The sequence below is a fragment of the Pteropus alecto genome, unplaced genomic scaffold (assembly GCF_000325575.1).
Source record: "Pteropus alecto unplaced genomic scaffold, ASM32557v1 scaffold57, whole genome shotgun sequence".
Classification (NCBI taxonomy): Eukaryota; Metazoa; Chordata; class Mammalia; order Chiroptera; family Pteropodidae; genus Pteropus; species Pteropus alecto.
This window is the reverse complement of record NW_006442508.1, coordinates 6,174,298-6,193,057: the sequence shown is the minus strand read 5'-3', so window position 1 is coordinate 6,193,057 and position 18,760 is coordinate 6,174,298. Positions and strand designations below refer to the sequence as shown.

Here is an 18,760-nt window from a genome sequence, read left to right as displayed (position 1 = left end):
AACTATATAGTTTAGGATAAAGAATAATGGACTTTGGGTTGAGTTTGAGGCTCAGGTAAGTGATTAATCTGTGTAAACTTTAACCTAACTTCTTTAACCCTCAGTTCCCAAATATGTAAAATCAAGAGTTGTTTGAGCCATATTTAAGACAAACTAATATTTTGGTTCTCTTTTTTCTATGATGGAAGTCCTGAACACCATGCTGCTGATAAATTTTAGAAGACTATTGTTAGGAATATTTTATACGTTACCTGGACTTTGTTCATCTCTAGTTTGTTCTTCTCATTGGCGTTCTGGTTTTGTTTGCCAGCTCCCTTTTTCTGAGGGCCTTTTCCGAAGAAGATATAATTTACAAAAGCGTATTCCAGCAGAGCCAGGAACACAAACACAAAGCAACCCATCAGGTAAATATCAATTGCTTTGACGTAAGGAATCTTTGGCAGGGTCTCCCTGAGGTGAGTGCTGATGGTTGTCATTGTCAGCACCGTGGTGATTCCTGTGAAAAGAAAGGCACAGTTTAGCTGAACACACTTGTTAAGCTGCCCTTTCTAAGATCGACATGACAGATGCCATTCCATTATTGGGGTCCCAGAATGATGGCAGTAACGTGATAAACTACTGTACAGAAAGGGCAGACATTTTGAAAGACAAAGCTGCAGACTCCCTACATAGTCCATGAAAAATTACAAAATACGATACACTGTTAATGGAGAATTGAAAACCATCCCCCCCTTTAAAAAAAATAATAATGCACAAAGAAAAAGCAAAGTAGTTGAAAAGGTCTAATGTCAAATGTCTCTCGTTTTGTTACATGCCCCATCTTTCCTCTTCCTCGTCTCCCTCATCTCCCTCCTAAATTTGTCCATGTGATTCTTATCCCCACAGCAGCTACTAGCAAACTGAAAGTTGGTGACTAGTTTGAAGAGATCTATTTAATTTCATAAATCTGTAATACACTCAAATCACAAGGACAGTATTACGATTTAAAATAAGAAAGCATCATTCATAGTGAAATAACACTAAAAGCAATAACATATAAGAAAGTATGATTTACATCAAACATTTGCTTTATGTATTTGTTAGATATATAATTTTATTGCTTTGGTTTTTCAAATATTATCTCTAGTTTCTTGATTCCAGAGCCTACAATGAGTTAGTTCTCTGGAGTCGAGAATAAGATTTCTTTAAAAATTCAACTTGAGCTATTTAAAGAAGTTTAAGACTGTAAGCTCTTAAAAGGAAGATTCTATTTCATCTATTTTGTTAAATACAGAATTCTTAACCATTAATGTATGTGTGGCTGCATAATAATATTTGGTGGTGATGATAGTGATGATGAAATGATAATTGAGAAAAACAAGAAGTGAGAAAGAAATTAAAATTTCATGTAGATAGTTTGAGTTGTAATACTAATATTACATACACATTTGTATACTGTTGTACTGTTTCAAACAGTTACATGGCTGTCATAGTTTGCTGAGTATGATATAGCAGATATAATATTCCCATTTTATAGCTGAATAAACAGAATGTTTTAAAAATTCTTAGGTTAGTTATTTTGCTGTAGATTACTCAGCTAGGAGCAAAAAAGCAAAGAGGTATTAAACAAAGGTATTTAAAATAAAAGCAGAGAGATGGAAAGGTAAAATCTGAAATCTTATGATGGTCCTTAAAAATAAAGGCAGGAAATGTGAAATGAATTACTACAGACAAAGAAAAGTTTGCAAAGGATATAAAGGTAGAAAATGAAAAGGAAAAATTAACTTAGCACTCATTTGCCAACCAGATTATTCTAGACAGACTTCCTGATTTGACTAGTTATCTTTTAGAAGAACAGATAAAGTAGGAAGTCAAAACTACTATACACAAAGTTAAAATAGTTTAGATCAGTGATGAATTCAGCTGTGCTTTACTGTATGAAATGCCATTATTTCTTTGAATAAAATTTTAAATTTCACCTAATACAATTCTAACTAATGTCTTTGACAGAAACAAACAATTCATTTAAAACTCCACTAAATGCATTTCTGTTTTTACTAGTTGATTTTTAAGCAAGATAGATGAATAAATAAATCTCTTTTCTACATAGATAAGTTTTAAAATATTATGGATTTTACATTTCAAAGAACAGGTTAAGTCAACACCTTTATATGCTGATATCTCTAATCAAAATATCAAACATCATTAGCTTTGAGGATAGAAATATAAAGAGAACCACAATTCATGACCTTGACTGTTGTTATTCCCTGCTGTGGACATCATTCAATGTTTTTCCTTAACCATAGCATACACATACTCATGTTCACATTGAATATTATGCGCAGATATAATATGATAAACTATTTGTTTACTTTCCTCAGTCTTGGAATGGTCAAAGGTTAGTAAGTGGCTGCCAGCACTTGACTTTGTTAGTCTCATGTTCTCAGCCATTGGAAATGAGCTATAGAGATGACAATTAGTTTAGGTGCGAAGAAGTATGCTGATCATTTAATCCATTTCAGTAGTCTCAGAAGAGAAAAGATGTGTATGTCAGCTTAGTTAAAAAATATGCTTGTGTGTGTGTGTGTGTGTGTGTGTGTGCGCGCGCGCGGTGTGTACATGTGTGTGTGTGTGTGTGTGTGTGTGTGTGTGTGTGTGCGCGCGCGGTGTGTACATGCATAAGAATAAGCCCCAGAAAGTGATAACTGAAATGGCTCTATGATCAAATAATGAGAAAGACCCACACATGCTCTGATTCATCAAACAGATCTTATTCATTCTAATTTTCCAAAAAACCATATAAAGTTTTTAATATAGCCTTTTAACTTGCAGCAATTACTCAACCATGGCAAGATTAATCCTGAAGTTTGCTCCCCCAGGAAGGAAACCATTTTAATTTTGCCCTGATCACAAATCATTAATATGGCTCATGAATTGTATATTCCTTAGTCAACTGCAATGAGCTCCATTTAAGGGACACTCAGATCAATGATTTAACTTTAGTTAGTGTTTGAGAGATAGTATTTCTCAACAATTGACATAGCTTGTTAATAATCATGATGCTTCGCTTTTTCGAAATTCATTTGAGAATAATGCATTATAAATGTTCTTCACTGTAAAAAATGGAGACCAAAGAGAAAATCATCACAAAGTTAGTAAAAATTAGTGTAATGAAAATTTAAAAAATAGTCAAAGAAGCACTTATTGTGTTGAACATACTCTAAGACCTTTTTTTTAATTATTATTTTGGTAAAATGATAAAAGATATTACGTGGTAAAACTTTCACTCTGTAAGTGCCTACATTTAGATGTTTTATTATCAAGTACTCTTATGGTAATCTCGTTCTATGGCTTGCTATGAAAGAAGCCCTTGCCTATCATTCCTAACATTGGTTTTTTGTTTGATGTAAATCCCACCAGCTCTCTGCTGTGCTGAGAATGCATTACCTAGTGCGACTCTGGCTGCAGATGCATCATAGTTGATCCAAAAAGACACCCAAGACAGAATTGTAATCAGTGTGGAAGGCATGTAGGTTTGCAAAATGAAGTAACCAATGTTTCTCTTTAGACGAAAACTTAGTGACAGTCGTGGATATGCCCCTGAGTTGAAAAAAATCAGAAAAAAAAATCAGATCATCATTTAGTCAAAGTCATCTTCTTTCTTTCATAGTGCTCCGAGTGCACTTTTGGGGAAACATCCTCACCAGTTGTGAACTCCACCTTCTTGGACACCATCTTGTAGTCAACAATTGAAAACTGAGGAAGCTCAATTTTATTAACTCCAGTTACTGCTCCTTCTCCTCCATTCCAATAAAACTCAATGTCATCAGTGGTATAGCCATCTGAAACCAAGAATATATCATAGTTAAATCTAATTCAATTGGTCTAGAAATTCATTTTGATGACTAGGAGTTGAAGAGAAAATTTCCAGTAAGTGATGGTAAGATGACAGTGCTGTAAATAAGGACGCTATGTAGGGCTCATGTTGAGTGCAACTTCTGATGGGTTAGTTGTGGCTGCAAAGAGAAGATGGGTGCATCTCGCTTTAGTGGACATAAGTTCTGTGATCATTCAATGATAAATCTGATATCACTGCTGAATGTTTATTCTCATTGTGTCTACCAATGAGCACTCTTTGGGGGATGGCTAGATTTCTAGATTTTTAATATACATCATTTAACAACAAGTACAACAATAATCGAGCACATATTTATTAAAAAGAAAACAGAAAGGGTAAAAAATAGAATATAATTAAAGACCAAATTTACACATACCAATTAAAGGATTGAGACATTTAAAAAAAATATAAATTTCTTATTTAAAAAAACTAAGCAAGCTTCATATATTCTGATTATTGTTTATAGGTGAAAATTTTAAGAACTACATGAATTCTTGATGATAATTTGGTATCTCAATACTCGTGAGGGTAAGCATTAGTTAATTTAAGGGGAATGTGTGGAGGATTATAGATTGCAATAGAAAGGTCCACTCTAAAGCTTGTTCTCTTTCTCCTTCCACTTCTGCTTCTACTTGTCAGGGATCTAGTTGGGTTATGGTCATATTTAAGAGTAACTTGCATTAACAAAAGTATGTATGCATATATTTAAAAATCTAAAAATTTCTTAAGGAATATAGAAAGCTATATTTGTCTCTACCCACTAGAGATAAAGAAGATCTAAATTTATTTTCTATTTATATTCACCTCCAATAAAAAAAAACATTAAATCTTTTTCCATTAGAATTACTAGGGCTTATGTTTCAAAGGTAAATTGTAATAAACATTATGCTGACCTACTTTTAATTAAAGCTAGTAAAAATTTTTTGAAGAGATAAAAAAAGAATATATTTAAAATTTAGAAGTGGAATGCCAAGGCACCATCAACATATCACTGTAAGAATGTAAGATAATTTAATCTATTTTTCCTTTTTTTTTTTGAGGGAAAATAAACCTGAGTTAACTTTATTGCTTTAAAAATTTCTAACTTCTCTTCAAAAAGCTTTTATTTGAATTCTTATCTCTGAATTCATTGAACTCACAACTGTTTTATATTTGTTACTTTTGCCACTCTATAGAGATTATTATTTGCTGTAAATATTGCAATTTATTTTACTTTATTTTATTTCTCTTTAAACCATATCTTTCTAGGTCCAAGAACTTTCCCTCTCTTGATAGGGTAATCTTCCATATTCAGTAACTAATTTTATAATAATCCAAGTATAGGCATAAAAATAGAAGACATATACTTTTAGCTATATCTCTTGGTGTCTGAGGGGCTATGAGACTCTCTTTATTTATTAAAATTAGAAAGAACTCCATGAGACTTACTGGCATATTGAAGATTTATACCAATTTTGGGTATGGGTTTGTAAGACCGATCCTTCAAATCTTTTTGAGAATTTGACATAAAGTTATAAACTTCTGAACTCAAGATAATGAGAAGACAAGCCATTATTGGGAGAAAATATTTGCAAAAGACACATCTTATAAAGGACTGTCATCCAGAATATTCAACAATTTGTATATTTTGGATTCAACAATAAGAAAACAAATCTAATTTGAAAATGGGCTAAAGACCTTGACAAACACCTCACCAAAGAAGATATACATATGGCAAATAAGCATATGAAAAATGCGCCACATTATATATTGTCAGAGAAATGCAATTTGAAACAATAATGAGATACTACTACACATCTATTAGAATGGTAAAAATCTGAAATACTGACAATACCAAATACTAGTGACAATGTGAAGCAATAGGAACTCTCATTCATTGCTGGTGGTAATGCAAAACTCTACAGCCACTTCGGAAAATACTTTTTCAATATCTTATACAAATTAAACATATTTTTACTACACAATCTAGTAATTGTGCTTCATGGTATTTACCCAAAAGAGTTGAAAACATATCTACACAAAAACCTGCACATAGATGTGTACAGATGCTTTATTAATAATTGCCAAAACTTGGAAGCAACCAAGATGTCTTTTGGTACGTGAATGGATATGTAAACTGTGGCACATTCAGACAATGGAATATTATTCAGTGCTAAAAAATTATCAGCTATCAACCCATGAAAAGACATGGTGGAAAGTTAAAGACATATTACTAGGTGAAAGAAGCCAATCTGAAAAGGCTGCATGCTATACGATTCAGCTATATGACATTCTGAAAAAGGCAAAACTATGGAGACAATAAAAAGATCAAAAGCAAATAAGAAATAAATAATTGCTGTACTTATTACAGATAAAGGTTAATTTTATTCGTTTATGAAGAGCTTTTATAAACAAAAAATGAAAAGAACCAAAAACCTAATGACAAAATGGGAAAAGGATACAAATAGACAGTTCACTGAAAAAGGAAAAATGACCAGCCTTGATGATAATAAGAGATATGCAAATTAAGATTAAATCTATATCAAGATACAATTTTTGCTTTATAACTTGGAAAAAATTCACCAACTGATGACACATTGTATTGCTGAGCATGTGTGGAAGCAGATATTCTCATATGGTGAGAATATAATTTGGTATGACCCATACCAAAATATAAATGTATATACCTTTTGACCCAGCAATTCTATTCTAGAAATTTGTCCTACAGATTAAATTTCACAATTGTGAAGAGTGTCTGTACAGGATTATTCATTACAGCACTGTTTCTAATAGCAAAATATTTAAAGCGATGTAATAGAGGAGTGGTTAACTAAATTATGGCACATTAATGTGCTATTATAAAGCTGTAAAAATGAGGAAGTTTTTATATATAATATAAAAAATTATCTGAAGCTAACTTTAATTTAAAAAACCAAAGTTCAGAATGATAATGTTTATAACATGCTAACATGTATAAAAAGCTGGGAAAAGCAAAAATATATTTGCGTGAACTTGTATATGCATAAAAAAACTCTAGAGGATCAGATAACAAACTAACAATTATATTTTCTTTGGAGAGTCTAAGAAGATAGGCAATAGGGATGAAAGAAAAATTTTCACTATATATTTTTAAAGTTTTTGATTTTTGAATAAATATATTTTTAAATCAAAATGTTAAATTTAAAATAAGGAAATCCTAGAATCTTGAAGATATTCTACATGTGAGCAATGTTCTCCAATGTGAGGTTTCAAATTCATACAACCAGTGTGACTATAGCATGGGGTTTATTCAGGAAAAATTTAGCTGCAGAGACATAGTGGAGCACGAATTCCCCAAAGTTCTCATTATCCTACTGCTTAGACTCATTAGAGTTAGACTAAGTGCACTGCAGCCATGATTTGAGAAGAGACAAGCCCTGCCTTGTAATACTGTACTTTTTTATAGGATTAGATGGACAGTTGTATGATCACATGATTGTGTGACAACGGAGGGTCCTGGTGGAGGAGGTGAACTGGTGATAAAGGCATAGCCTTATGAACTCAGCCTCTGCTTCTGTCCAGTTAACTTGGATCTGCTGAGTCTGCTCTCTGCCGGGAAGAGAGGAATGAGCCTCCAGGGACATACAGATCTGTCTCTTTTCAGAGCCATAAAAGTGTCTTTCTATCACCACAAAATCAGATCAGTTAAAAAGTTCACAGTATCCATGAAATAGAAATGATCCAATTGGCTTGAAAGAAGTGCTGATGCCAGGCCTGGGAGAAATTTCTCCCAAAGACCTTTTTTATATGATGCAAAATGCCTCGGCATCATCCATTTAGGAAGATGGCATAAGAAGTAAGCTTTTTTTTTTTTTTTTTTTTTTTTTTTTTTTTTTTTTTTTTTTTTTTTTTTTTTTTTTTCTCAAAAAGATAGATGGAATTAAAATAAGTACAGTTTAGTTTTAAAAAATCTTTTAAGGAGCCAAGACAATATATCCCAAACTTAAAGCTCTCTTAAGATACTCACATTTCATAAACAAATAGCTGTTCTATTCTGAGCTAGACTGCACATGATTTTCCTTTTAGCTGGCAACATAAAATATTTGAACTGTAAGTATTTGTTAGGGAGGAAAATTTTAAACCCAGTATCTTAGTAGGTGGTAAAAACAGGGTTGATAGAATAGAGCTTCATGTTAGCTTCTATGTGCTGCACACCAGAGGTACCTGCTTGCTGGGGGTCAAGCCCTATTCTAGGCACCAAAGGGATATGGTGGATTAGACTCGGCCCTGCTTTCCAGGGTCTCGATGTCTAACAGCAGTCTCAGAAAATTGTTAATCTGAGGGAGTCAGAGATGTATTTGCAGAGGATTTGGCCAGATGGTTGGACCAGGCCAGCCTGCCAGGGGGAATAACATGTAGAAGGAATAACATAAAGGAAGGATAATATCGGTGGGAAACTGATTTACTTCAAAAAGTTTACTCAATAAGCAACTTAATTTTAGCAAGAAAACTGAAATTTACAGGCAAAGTTGAGTATGTAAAAACACTATAACATCTTGAAGGATAAAACTAGGCTGAGAGGGGTAAAACAATTAGGTAATCATGACTGAGTGTGGGAAGAAGTATAGACAGATACTCAAGGCAACTAGTCACAGTCCTTTCTGATTCCAATTGACTTTCATCAATTTGACAGTGTGCTTGCCTTGACTGTACAGAGCAATGTTGAAATTTACTTGGCTTATTTTAATCCCATTAGGCTCTGAGTTACTTGAAGTCAGGGACTGGTTTTCATTCCTTTTTGTACCTCAGTGTCCAGCCTATGTACCAAGTTCCTAGCATATAGTCAACATCCAATAAAACTTTATAGAATATTGGATTCTTGCTTCTTATCATCAGGGATCCTTGCTTTGTGTTACCAACCGTAACTTGACAAATAGGCATTAATGTATGTACATGTCTCTATTCATTCAATGAACAATTATTCTATGTTCTGAATATGTGCCAGGTGATGGAAGAGTACTGGAATTATAGTGGTGAATAAAACTAACGTTGCTCTTGTCCTCTTGGAGCTTGCAAAATGTTAAACATTTCAACACAAAATTCCTTCTGTAGCAGGTACTGTGTGGATTGGCTTCCTTTAGCATGTGTTCTAATCATCTTCAAGAAAGATTAAAAACTATATTTCCTAGATTTTCTTGCAACTAAAGGTGTGGATATGATTTAGGTTTCCTGGATTAGATGGAGTAAGTGATCTCAGAGGTGGTGTTTGAGGCACTCATTTTGTTGGTGCAAGTCATATAGTCTGGAATCAGGAATTCTGGTTTTAGCTTTTGTGCTCCTCAAGTCAACATGGTGGTGGGAGCTACCGGAACACCAGCTTCCTGATTGTGGTGGTGCTGTCAGTCACCTGGGAGGGCCAGTCTGCACTGAGGTTCTGGGAGTCTTTTCTAGTGGCCCAGCCTAGAGCCTACAATTTCAGTCTTTTAATTTTGTAAGCACCACTTCTTTGTTTTAAATCTCTTTCCGTTTAAGCTAGCCAGATGGGTTTCTGTTATCTGCAACAGAAACTGGATTGATACACTCTCTCTTCTAGGGAAGAATTATTTGCTCCAGGTTTGGGATTACCAGTGCTTTACACGAAAATCTCTGTTGTGGTTTGTGCCAGGCATTCATGTGATGTTTTATATCGTGCTTTTTACACACTGCTCTGTACTGATGGGGCTGGGCTCTCTCTGGCTTCATGTTAAATGATGCCCCTCAAAAGAACTGGCTGAGGATGAGAAGGTGGAAGAGGGAGGGCAGGCTCTTGATTCTGGCTCTGACAGTGTGGTGGTGTCGCAGTTGCTTGTGATTGCTGACAGGGCAGTGGGGTGATTCCAGACTCTCACAGATAAAGAAGTGGCAGCATCTCCTTTGGGAACTCCACAAACATCTAGAACAGCACCTCTAATAGGATGGCAGCAGATTCAGACTCGTGGGCTCCAGCACAGGGCTGTTAGCAACTTCTGGCTTTTGCTCTTTTAGCACCCTTTTTAACTTCTACTTTTTGCTTTTCAAACCCTTTTAATTTTTGTAACCAATTCTCTCTATTAAATTCCCCTTTGGAAAACCTTGAGTGGTTTCTGCTTTCCCGATGAGATCCTGTCAATTATATAGTACATCTTAAAATGCAAATATTTTATCTGTATACATAACTTTGTGTTTACCTCTGCCTTTTGTCTCCTTCATTTCTCTTTATATTATGTTTGGAGCAAGGATCTTCTTTTATTGCTTTTTTAAAAAAAAGTTCCTGATGCCTAGAACAGATTCTATCTACAGTAAGCATCCCATGTGTATTTTTGAATCAATGAATTAGTGAATGTTTAGCGTTCTAAATTTATTTTCTCAAACTGGTAACCTGATTTAGGTAATTTATTTGGTAGCATTCTTGAGCTAGATTTATTACTTGATTAAGATGATTCTGCTCACAGGAACCTTAAAGGTAGGTCTGGCCACCAAGGAAATGGAAAAAGTTGCTTGTTAATCTTAGGCTTATTGAGTAACTAGGTGATAAATTACAACCTCAAGCTGGTTTTTGAATTATAGGATCCTAGGGAAGAAACAAGTAAGCAATAATTAGAATTGAGAGTCCAGAGGTGGTTTGCAGTTTGGGGTTGAGAAGGGAAGAGGCAATGGGGGAGCCAAAATAGCACCTCTCATTGTCTCCCACTTCTGAAGAGCAGCAGAACAATTCAATGCCATGGACAAGAAAAGAGCTGGAATATGGCTACCGATCACTGCAGATTTCAATGCTATTTAACAGTTTATATGGTCAGTAGTTTGGGTCTATATTTCCAAGCTCACTTGCATTTTTTTAAAAAAAAACTTAAACCAGTTAGGCTTAGTGTTCAAGGTACTGAGATAATCATGGATTATTTGGGAAAAAAAGAATGCTCACTCTATTTCATGTAGAAGATTGAGTTCTCATGGGAGCAATAATAGCAGCTGGATCCAAAGGAAAGAATAGAGGCCTAGAAATACACTATTATTCAAAGGTTACACAAGAACATTTGCTACAGAGAGAGAACATCAATTTACTCACACCTAAACAGCCTATTTACCAAAGGTTTTCCTTTATGAACCAGTGACTTCACACAGTGTCTCAAAGCCCGAACACTTGAATACCAAGGATGCTGTTTCCTAGCAACAATAACTACATAGAAGCTCTCAAATTTTCCTCTCAGCCCCTGGGGACTTCTTAGTGGTGCAGAAAGTACAGATAAAATTAAGTTGGTGTCAGTGGATGAGAATGCATGGAGCTAGTACAAGTGCAGAAGTATCTGGATGTTAATATTCCTCTTTGCTATTTGAAACACTCTATTTTGGATGCATTTTATAATTTGGAAATAAAAATTACTCCCCACTGTGTTTAATAGAGCTGGGAGGGAGGATGGTCTAAAATTGTACTTAACTGGGTTTTAGATAATGCAGAAATTTAAGCTTTAAATCCATGAGTGGGCCTAAGTAAATGTATTACCCTTTGTGGAGCAGCCATAGCCTTATCTCAGATTTCATTGGGTAGGGCTTGATTGGCTTAGGCCAATCATTAAAATATTATCGCCTTTGCTACTGATGACTGGCTCAGGATTAAGCAATAGCCCAGGTCTAAGACAATTAGTTTATAGCAGTCCCCTGGCCAAATTAATTGTTCAGAAATAGGCTTGTGACCGAAGTTGGTTCAGTCACAGAGAAACCCAGGACTTTTGTTCAAAAGTTGGAGGAGAGAAAAATTTCCTTTCTCTTTTAGTTATTGACAAACAAGAAACGCTGAGTGGAGAGTGGCCAGTCCAGTTATAGGAGCCAATATGTTCTCTTCCTGTTTACATCAGTCATTACTAGTACCTAAGCGAAATCACCCTCTTAATCAGCATTTCAGCTGTGGCTAGGAAATGACCTATTGAAATAAATTTAGTAGTCTGTCTCTTCCCAGTTTCTCCTACTCTTTCCACATGAGGGCAGAAATATTAAAAATTTATCAATATCTTTTCTATTGTAGCTGTGTAGATCCTTTCCATGACAACATTTTTAGATGTTTGTAATTGTGCATCTTTACCATTTTTCTGGTCTCATGTTACAATTTTCGCATGCTTTATGTCATGCCTATTCCACTCATGATATACTTGGTGTGGGTGGCGAGCAAAGATCAGGACTTTTCTTATTCTAGTCACCAGTTTTCCATTAAAGCAGCACAAATTCAAATTAGCTTTTTGACAGACATTATTTTTTTCCTTTGGACTCATTACGAGATCTAATATAGTGCCCGTTAAATTTTATCTAATTCGATTTGACTAGCTGTTCTTGCCTGTTGAGATTAGAAAGCCAATTGGGTCTAATCCTTCCAATGGCTCCAAATCTGTTATAACATTTACGCTAAACGTTAGTTTGTATTCCTTCCTCACTCATATCTGTATCTCCATGAAATCCTAAGAAGCAGCAAGCAAACAAAGGAAACCTGACAACCCACCATTTGAGTGATCATGTAGTCCCTAGAGATGGCCATCTCACCATTTTCTCAGTCAACTCAAGAATTATTTAGGTTTTAGATAATCATTAGAAAATATGTCCTTATAATAAGTAAAATCTTATCTTCTTGGAGAGTATTCATCATCTGATCCTTGTCTACCCCCTGTGTTAGTAGAAGAAAAACCCAGTACCTTTTCTACATGACAGTACTTTCTGTTTTTAAAGAGACCTCTCATGAGCCCTTTTAGTTTTTTCTTCTCCAGGCTCTGGTCTTTCTCAGGATATCCACAGTCTATGAAGCTCTTCTCTGCTCATTAGTTTACAGTTTGCTTATATGACCCTTGAAGCATGGAGTCCCAAACTAAAAAGTAGCCATGTCTACCTTGTCTCTTCTATCTCTCGAGTTCTCTGGCTTCTTGCCCTGCATTGACTCTCTAGGTTAATTCTGTCCTGGTCATTGAGACACTCTTGACTGAGTTAGGAATTAAGCAGCAGCATATTAGGAATTATATAGTGTCCAGATATGTTTTCTGATGTCTTAAGTATCCCTTGAGTACCCATTCTTATTTTCAGCCAGAACCAGGAGCTGACGCATCAGGAACAAAGTCAGGATTCTCAGGTCTCCCACTCCAGTCAGGCCTTGGCACTCCAATAGTTGGCCAATACATAAATTCTCAGAATGAGTTTTCTAGAGTAACATCCCTTCATATCTAATTGCTTAATACTGCCTAGTCCATTAATCCTTGTCTATACAAAGCCCTCCCTATTTAAAGACTTTTAGACCCCAGGCATGGTTGCTTTTGGAGACACCTTTCCACAGTATATTAAATACATTAAAATATATTCACATCCCATGTTAAATACAATTTACGTGTCACTATAAAAGCATTGGATTGCTGCTGCCTTGATAACATATTATATTAGTTTTAATATTATAGTTTTCTGTATGTATTTTGGAGCCAACAATTTGTTTAAAAACCTTGAAAAACCGGTAGCATATTGACATTTTGCCTATAGTGCTTGAAAGTAAAATGGTTTGGCTGGACCTCAGATAACAATGGGGCTGTAGGGCACTGCCTAAGATATCCTTCCATGCTTTGTTTGAAATATATCCATTTCCTCTTAAATTTCCCTCTGGTGGAAATCCTACTACCATCATCATATTTCCTGACCTGATTGTGGCCCACCCTGACTTCTAAACTAGCCAGTCACCTGAAATTTCGCAAGATCCAACTGCCTGCCAAGGTAGACTGTACTCGATAGCTGTATCCTTGGTTGTCCAGGTGTGGTCTCTGAGCCTCTGTCTGACCCTATTCTGATCTTCTCTACCATTTTTCTGGTCCCATGTTGATACAATTTTTAAATGCTTTATGTCATGCCTATTCCACTCATGATATACTTGGTGTGGGTGGCGAGCAAAGATCAGGACTTTTCTTATTCTAGTCAACAGTTTTCCATTAAAGCAGCACAAATTCAAATTAGCTTTTTGACAGTCACATTATTTTTTTTTTCCTTTGGACTCATTATGAGATCTAATATAGTGCCCATTAGATTTTATCTAATTCAATTTGACTAGCTGTTCTAGCCTGTTGAGATTTTTTTTTGATCCTTATTTGCTCGCCCTCTTAGTTTCATGTTATCTTCAAATTTGATAAACATGCCTTTTATCATTATTCTCTTGATTGAGACAAATGTGGAATGGCACAGATGAAGTCAGAGCCCTGAAACACTCTCTTGGCATTCTCCCTGTAGGTTGATACCAAACGTCTTTAATCAGCGTTTATCCATTTAATATTTGCTTAATTGTTTTAGCCTCAAGTCTTTATCTCTGCATTTATTATATTTCCCTGAGTCACTGATTTTGCAATCCTATCAAATAAGAAAGTGAAGTCTGTTTTGATTTGTGTTTAGAGAAATCAAGCAGCCTACATAGATTACTGATTTCCCTTCTATAGGATCTAAGGTTAGAATCTTGCCCAGACTCAACCTCATCAGCCTAAGTGTCTTAGAATTTACCTTTCTTGTCTTCTGGAACAATGGGATGGGGTATTCCACTCTGTAGATACCAATAACCATTTGGTGTACCAATTTAAGTCTATAGGCTCATGATAACAAACTTTCCTTTGTACAGTTTCCTTTAATAAATGCTAATGGAGCTATATTGCTGTAATTTAGGTAGGTGAATATGTTTTAGGAAAGTTATTGGTCATTAATAAGAATTGGTGCTCTATGGCCTAAATCAGTGGTGGAGTAAAAGATCATCACACCTAGGAATGATAAAATTTTATTATTAAGTGTTTGTCTTATATATTTGTTACCAATTAATTTTTTTTTCAAAATGAACTGCCACCATCCATCTACATTTTGTCTTAATAAATGAAAGACAGAAGAATTTGTCTCAGAAAAAAATTCTTATTCATCTCTTTCTCCTTCATATTAGTAATCATGGAGTAGATTTTTCTGAGATATTTATGCGAATTTTATTTTATAGTCTTGAAACCCTTTTAAACTTTCTGTACATTTAATGAACACCCAAACCCCTTGCACCCTCACACCATAAAAAAAAAAAAAAAAGTAAAAAAAAAAACTTGAGCAAAAGATGAAAATAAATTGTGACTGTTAAATCTTGTTCTTAAGTTCTTCCAAGATCTGGGTACAACTTTCTCAAAAAGATGAATTTCACAGTACTGCAACCAAATAAAACATGTACTCTTTACAAAGTTTGGTGAGAAATTTCTGTTCAAAAACTGAGAGAGCCTTTTGCTTACTATTGTCATCATGAAATGGAGAGGGCCTTGCTTGTTTAACTCACCTCAAACAAGGTCTCGGAGTTACTGTGATTGAATGTCATCTCCGCCAGTAATTTCTGCACCCACTAGAAAGGAAAATCAAAACCCCTCTTCACGGTGAAACACTTGTTTGGTTGTGGGCAAAGCCCTTTATGCCTGTATTCTCTAAGCAGTGGAGTGACCACATTCACTTGAACATATGAACAAAGAATTAACTGTAAGCAGAGAATCTTGTTTGTCAATATCAGAATATTAAGATTATTTTAAAATCCAATTTAAGGTTGCATATATTTTTTAAAGAATGTCTCATCTATTTGGCATCCTTAAAGGTATGCATCATTATTTTAAAAAATGAAATACAAAACCATGTCTAGTCTAGTCTGATTTCGACAAGCACCTAATATGCTACACGTGGTTCTATTTTCTAAAGTATAAACTATCTTTGAGGATAAATAAGACCATGCACAAGTAGAAACCAAGGCAATTATCCAGCTAATTCAAATGTGGTATTACTTTAATCTTACTGCTCTGGCAATGTTATTAATGGCTGGAAACCATAGAGTAATAATTTAAATGATAACTCCAGTTGTCAAATTTGATTTTAATGACCACTTTTTACTGGAAATGTGAAAAATTATTCAGAATATCTTTATGGTGTTTTTATTTTGAAGAGTCATGCACATCCTAATTTTATTGCTTATGGATCCACCCTGAGTGGTTACTGAGTTTTGTTTTGTTTTATTTAAATTTTTCTTCTTTTCTTTTTTTTGGGGAGGAGCATTACTTTTCAACAAGGAATTCTAATGATAAGAAATAGTGATATGTCAATAAAACACATTTTTGAAGAATGCATTAAATTAAAAAACCCCACACAAACCGATCACGGTAAAACATTTACAGTATGCTTTAAGATGGAAAAAATCATAAAAATATATGTGGATGTGTACATATAACCAACCAAGAATATATGTGAAAATAGTTAATAGTGATTATTTCTGAATATTAGGATTATAAGTGATTTTTTATTCCAAATATTTTATGTAGTAAACATGTAATGCTTTTATTTATTTATTTATTTGGTGACGCAACCCTTGGTTGACTTTACAGATTGCAAGGATCTTGTCAGCTTACAATACCTTATTTTTTATTTTTTATGCCTACAGCATCTGGTCTTCCTAGGTGGTCTCCCATCCAAGTACTAACCAAGCCCAACCCTGCTTAGCTTCCGAGATCAGACGGGATCGGGCTTGTTCAGTGTAGCATGGCCGTAGATAAACATGTAATGCTTTTAAAAATAAAACCCTAATTAGTTATTTTTATGTTCTAAAATCGCCCAAATGTATTTTGCAAGTCAATTTCAAATCTTTGAAAATTACTTAAATAACCTGTAGAGGGCACTCAAGACCTTCCAGATTTACAGTCAGAGACTCAGAATATTGTCTGAAAATTGTATTCTTTTCAGCTTCAGGAGTTTTAGATTTTTTTGTGATAATTTTAGCTTTGGATCACTGATTTACACAGGTTTTATTTTAAAATTTATTTATATTAAATGATACTTGAACAATTGTGATTAATATACCTTGTCACAAATTCAAATTTTCAGCTAGGAATCTGTTTATATTTAAATACACGCAACTCTGATTACTAAAGTAACTATAAAAAATAAGCTGATTTGTTATATTTAATGTTTAAGTAATAATCTTTTCACTAACATCTTGAATAGGACAGTCTATGCTATTTTAGCTATGCATATGAGTTAACAAATATCCATCTGTAGTAAGTGATATAGACTCATTCTTCATATCTCTTAGTTATGTTTATGCAGCCAGTAGAAATAAAATGCACTAAATTAAAATTACTATTCTATCAGCTCAGAGATTATTTTAAATTTTTATTAATTTACTTGCCTAGTTCTTGATTTTTTTTTTAAGGTATATGTTTTTTAATCTCATATCTCTTATTCACTCACATTCAAATGACATTTAGAGACCCACTCAATTCAATTTCTAAACTTGATGCTTTCTCCATTTGTGGATACAGAGTTATGTAGTCCCTGCTCTGGGTTTTTACAGATGTACTGAAATAATTTACGATAATCATATAGTAGGAAGCTCTTGTATTTAAAAAAAGGTGGATTTTATTTTCCAATGAGGTAGATTTCTCTGGTAATTCTCAGCCGTCTTCAAATATCCCAAACTTTTTGGATCAGTTTGGATAGCGGTAGCAAATATGAGACCATGTACTTTTGTGGCTCACAAACTATTATACGGTCTCGTATAATTTCTTGGCCTTTGAAATCCATGTGAATAGAGTATTGTAGAGCTGACAGTTCACAGTTGTTTGTATTTATTGCTTAACTGCACTCATTCCCAAGTGCTAGATTGGTATCACAAAGGTTACTGTCGTAGGCACGTTGGGCACATTAATATCTATGCTTTAAAAATTGCATTGTGTCTGGGTATGACACAGAAAAACAACTATCCAATTATTTTTGGTTTTGCTGGAACTGATTTTTCACTCCATGTAATTTGGCAGTTACATTGATGAAACATGTGCCTTGCTGCCATTTTATTTATGTTGAGGGCTTTATTTCTGATGTCCATGAAATAGGAAGACAAAGTTAAATTTATCTTTGAAGCTCATTGGTGCAGCAGTTTGGTAACAGCAGTTATGAAAGGGCATTGCTCTCTAGTTATTGCCTCATCTCAGGCAGGAGAAGAAAAACAGTTATTATCATTTTCACTTTTCAGAGGGGGAAAATGAAAGTACAGACTTCCATGACCCGACTGGGAAAGCCAAGTACTTCCAAGTTTCTGTCTGTGGAAATGGGGCTAATAATCTGTGCTATCTGACTCACAGGGAAGATAAAAAAGGTCGTTTTGCAAAGTGCTTTTTAGAAGCAGTCTGTGATCAAAATACTTAGAAGCATCACACAGTCAGTGTGTGTAGCTTCAGGATGGGTCTATAGCAGTGGTTCTCAGTGGAGGGAGCTTTCCCCAGTTAGAAATATTTGGCAACATCTAGAGACGTTTTTGGTCATCACAACCTGAGGATGGGTGTTGCTTGTATCTAGTGGGTAGAGGCCAGGGATAATGCTAAATGTCCTACAATGATCAGGACAGCAGTATTCCACAAGAATGTCCAGCTCAGAATTTTAATAGCGCTGAGGTTGAGAAACCTTGGCCAATAGCTATAGAATGCTGTGGCTTCTATAGAATAGCTATAGAAGGCTTCATATAGAAACTATTTGTACTGATGATGTGACAAATAGTTCATAATGATACCTAGATCTCATTCTAAGCAGATAGAACTTTTGAGAAAGGAAGATACAGAATGTTCTGTAATCAAATTGCAAATGGAATTTCTTCATTTATAATACGAAGGCCTCATCTTCACCTCTGGCCTAGACAATAAGATTGTGGTCACAAATGACTAGGGATGGGTATAGGGAAAGGGGCCCTTGGGGAACCTGAATAATAAGCAGGCAAAATTTTTCGCTCTTTGGTTTAAAAGCTGTTGCCCTGAAAGTCAGATAGAAGAATGTCTACACATGTAAACTTTTGCAATTCCCTTCACCCTGAACTCCCACAACACATACACTAGTTAGAGACACTTCAAGGAAGGTAAGTGTGAG

General features: G+C 34.8%; 1 protein-coding gene and 1 pseudogene across 3 annotated transcripts in view; both read right to left on the bottom strand.

The window, feature by feature from the left end:
- Positions 1 to 18,760, bottom strand: part of GABRB1 (gamma-aminobutyric acid type A receptor beta1 subunit) — a 375,428-nt gene that overhangs the window by 21,142 nt on the left and 335,526 nt on the right. For 2 of the 3 annotated variants that reach the window (XM_006922474.2, XM_015597505.2), the window contains 3 exons: positions 3,684 to 3,821; positions 3,427 to 3,579; positions 252 to 496 (listed from right to left, as the gene is read on the bottom strand). In XM_006922474.2, coding sequence (XP_006922536.2) covers positions 252 to 496; positions 3,427 to 3,579; positions 3,684 to 3,821 — 536 coding nt within the window. The remainder of the gene's footprint in view (positions 1 to 251; positions 497 to 3,426; positions 3,580 to 3,683; positions 3,822 to 18,760) is intronic. The other variant, XM_015597506.2, reaches the window with a different exon arrangement.
- On the bottom strand, positions 16,281 to 16,399 carry LOC112471616 (annotated as a pseudogene).